General features: G+C 40.6%; 1 protein-coding gene across 1 annotated transcript; it reads left to right on the forward strand.

The window, feature by feature from the left end:
* The first annotated feature begins 2,078 nt into the window (after positions 1-2,078).
* On the forward strand, positions 2,079-3,198 carry LOC147900883 (protein BROTHER of FT and TFL 1-like). The gene is made up of 3 exons (XM_087375418.1): positions 2,079-2,633; positions 2,804-2,913; positions 3,030-3,198. Exons 1-3 carry the CDS (start codon positions 2,273-2,275, stop codon positions 3,162-3,164), a joined length of 606 nt encoding a protein of 201 aa, XP_087231544.1. The 5' UTR covers positions 2,079-2,272; the 3' UTR covers positions 3,165-3,198.
* Positions 3,199-3,490: the final 292 nt, after the last annotated feature.

The raw sequence follows: 3,490 nt of genomic DNA on the forward strand, positions 1-3,490 counted from the left end.
GTTGAGTTTCATGCAAAGTGATGTACCCATAGCATAAGTACTTGTTCGGATAACACACCTAGGAGTGCGTTTTTTGACGGTAGTGCATATCACAAGGATAAAAATGGTGTATAATGCGTGATTAACAATGCAAATCATATCTGATGGGCATAATACTTTGCGCGTACCTCAATCTAGGTGGTATTGAGTTGTGTGCAAAGAGCTTCTCCCATTCGATAAGCACTTGTTCGAATAACATACCTAGGACCGTGTTTTTAAACGGTTGTGCATGACACTAAGGCAAAAATAGTATTTAATGCTCCGTCGACCATGCAAAGTATATCTGATGGGCACAATACTTTGCATGTGCCTCAAAAGTGGTGGTATTGAGTTGCATGCAAAGTGGTACACCCATCCGATAAGCACTTGGTCAGATAACACACCTAAAAGCGTGTTTTTCAATGGTTATGCATGACACTGATGTTTAATGGATGATATACCATGCAAAGCTTAGCTGATGGGCAAATACTTTGCACGCACCTCAACCTAGGTGTTATTGAGTTGCATTATGCAAAAGTGGCGTGTCCATCTGATAAGTACTTGATCGGATAACTTCTCCCACCAATAAATTAAGTACTAATTAAAAATTATAATAAATGAGTAGATTATTAAAAAGAGACTAATATTTAGGTAATTGTTACTGCTGCAGCTTGCTTGCAAAGGACTCTCACAAAGGAGATGGCTATAGATTTTGTTCCAGGGATGGATGTGATTTTATGTAGCAAAAGAGAAGTAGTTGCATTTGCTACAATCCATGATAGTGATCCCAATTCAGTTTGCCACTTTCGAAGACTTGGCGAAGATAAGGTGGCAGTTACTGTATCAAAGATTCTTAGTGCACATGTTGAGCTAAAGTATAAATGTGGAGATATGGAAACACTTGGAGATGTTATGCCCTACAATACATCCAACAAATCATTTATAGCATCGAACAGAGACGAAACTTATGTAACAGACATTATCAAGAATACAAAGTGCACCACCTTGGATTTTACTGTAGGGGACATTTTACAAATGAGATCATTTGCAAATAAGAATGTAGCAGAAGGTGAAGTATTGGGATTTGAACAAGTGGAGCAATGGTCATTTGTATAGATGAGGATTCTAAAAGTCACTGATGATGATATGGTTGATAACATAACATCCTTATGTGATCCCTACTATGACGTAGGCAAGAATATGAGATGGAGCATGCAATTTTTAAACATGAGAAAGAGGCACATGATTTTCAATGATAAAGACAAGGTATACTACAATATCAAAGGACCTAAAAAAGACTAAGTTTATAGATCAAACAATTCACTAAGACTAAGTTTCTAGATAAAAAAATTCACTTCACGATACTAGATACCTACTAGAGAATTTGAACTTGAGGAGTGAGAAAACTCCATCCCCACCACAATCGCACAAGGATCCTATAAAACAATTGCAATCTCGTTCATGTAAGAGGCCAAGTAGTGTACGCTTTTGAAGATATAGTCATACGCGAGACTAGAAATGAATTAAATGGCTAAAGCTAGCCTTTTCATATAATAACAAAGATCTTGCTCAGTCCAAACCCGTGTAAATTGGCTGTTTTAGTGTGTCCATCGAGACACCGAAAAGAACCTTCCTGAGAGCAGGCTAGACGGAGCACGTTCGATGGTCTCATGGAACCCCCCCTAGTCCATCCCGAATTCTGACTGAAGGGCCTCAAAAGCCCTTGAATAAACTGAACGCAGCTCTTAACATGTGTAAGTCCTGCAACATTCTACAGGCAACTACAACACATAAAACACGTTCTATGATCTCCCTCCTCGAGCCCACTAGTCCATCCGCATCCTGAGTGAAGGGCCTCAAAATCCCTGGAATCACTCAACGCAGAGTGAAACTGCGATGTGTAAGATGTTGTACCACTACTAAAACTCTCTCAATATTCAACGAAGTACCGCGACCTTCAACAACAGAAAGACACAAGCTAGTGGATACGTGGAGTTCTGTATGCGTTCCTTAAAACGCGTAAAGATTGACTTTAACGGTCCTCCTGCGGATTGGCAGTTTGGCACCTACAAATGTCTATATAGACTCGCCATTCACGAACGTTCATCAGCATAGGAGAGCTGAGATTCTTCTCTTCTTGTTATTGAGAAAACTCTGCGGTTCTCTTGCTCGGATCCTCTGTAGAGACTCTTTACGGTACTTTAATTCTGATCTGCTTTTTATGCCATCTTAATCTTGAAGCGATCGAACCTTCATGGCCGCTCACCTCCTGCACTGCGTTCTTCTCCTCCTCGCTTTTCCAAATCTGTACGATGCTACCACACTCACGGACTCTATAATTCCTCCTTGGCTTGATGCGTATGGCGAGTCTCCCAACATCACCTTGAGAGTGTCTTTTGCGGACACTACAGTTGAAGAGAATGGGCAGCTGCTAGCGCTCAATCAGACCCAAATTTCTCCACGCGTGCAAATCTCTGGTCCAGATGCCGAGCCCGGAGCTGGTTATACATTTATCATGGTGGATCCAGATGCCTTCAATCCTAATAGTCCTGTCGAAAAAAGTGTCGTACATTACATCGTTTCCAATATTCCGGCCTCAACTCTGCTTTCCGAAGGTGAAGCAAAGCACGTATCTCTGATGAAAGCTCTTCTTATTTACGTGATTGTGTGTTTACAACTACGGAATTCACATTAGCCTTCACTCTGCAAAGTGCAAGGCCATAAATGTTAACGGTTTCTTCTCACCCTTTACTGATCGTAAGGTATGTTAACACATCCATGGCAGATGTGGCGAAAACAGGAACTGTAATATTGCACTATGTGGCGCCCAGGAAGCCATTGCCGTTTCCATTTGCTTATGGAACTCACCAGTATTACAATCTTCTGTTCAAACAGGTGTCAATGCACGACCTTAGCCAACAATTTTAATTTAGTATGGTGCATTGTCAATGTTTCTCTGGGTATGCATTCTATGATTGTATACTAACGTTTCTACTGCATTACTGCGACAGGAACATCGACACGAGCCAATAAAAAACATAACGACCTCGTTGCCGTATTTGTTTAGCACCAGGAATTTCACACAGCGTTACAACTTGGGTTATCCTGTGGCAGGATTGGTATTTACTATCAACCTCGACGCTTAGGCAAGCAACCGGTTTGGGATTACTTCACCATGTATGGGGGGACATGAGGTTAATCAACTTATGTTTGTGCATGGATTAATTGATTTATTTGTGTTGATTAATTTATTTTAAGCTATGGATTAATTGATTTATTTGTGTTAATTAATTTATTTTAAGCTATGTCTTAGGCAAGGAACCCGTTTAGGATTACTTCACCATGAGGTCTATGCTTGGCTATGAAATTCTGAGGAACCGCAGGGGTCTTAGCTTCGTGTGACAATGATGCAATTTTCAAGTTAGCAGTCTTCATAAATCAATGTTTATTTCAATGAGCAGAGCATGACCAG

The sequence above is a fragment of the Dipteris shenzhenensis genome, chromosome 6, assembly GCF_047967505.1.
Source record: "Dipteris shenzhenensis isolate YYH24624 ecotype China chromosome 6, Dip_SZ_1.0, whole genome shotgun sequence".
NCBI lineage: Eukaryota > Viridiplantae > Streptophyta > Polypodiopsida > Gleicheniales > Dipteridaceae > Dipteris > Dipteris shenzhenensis.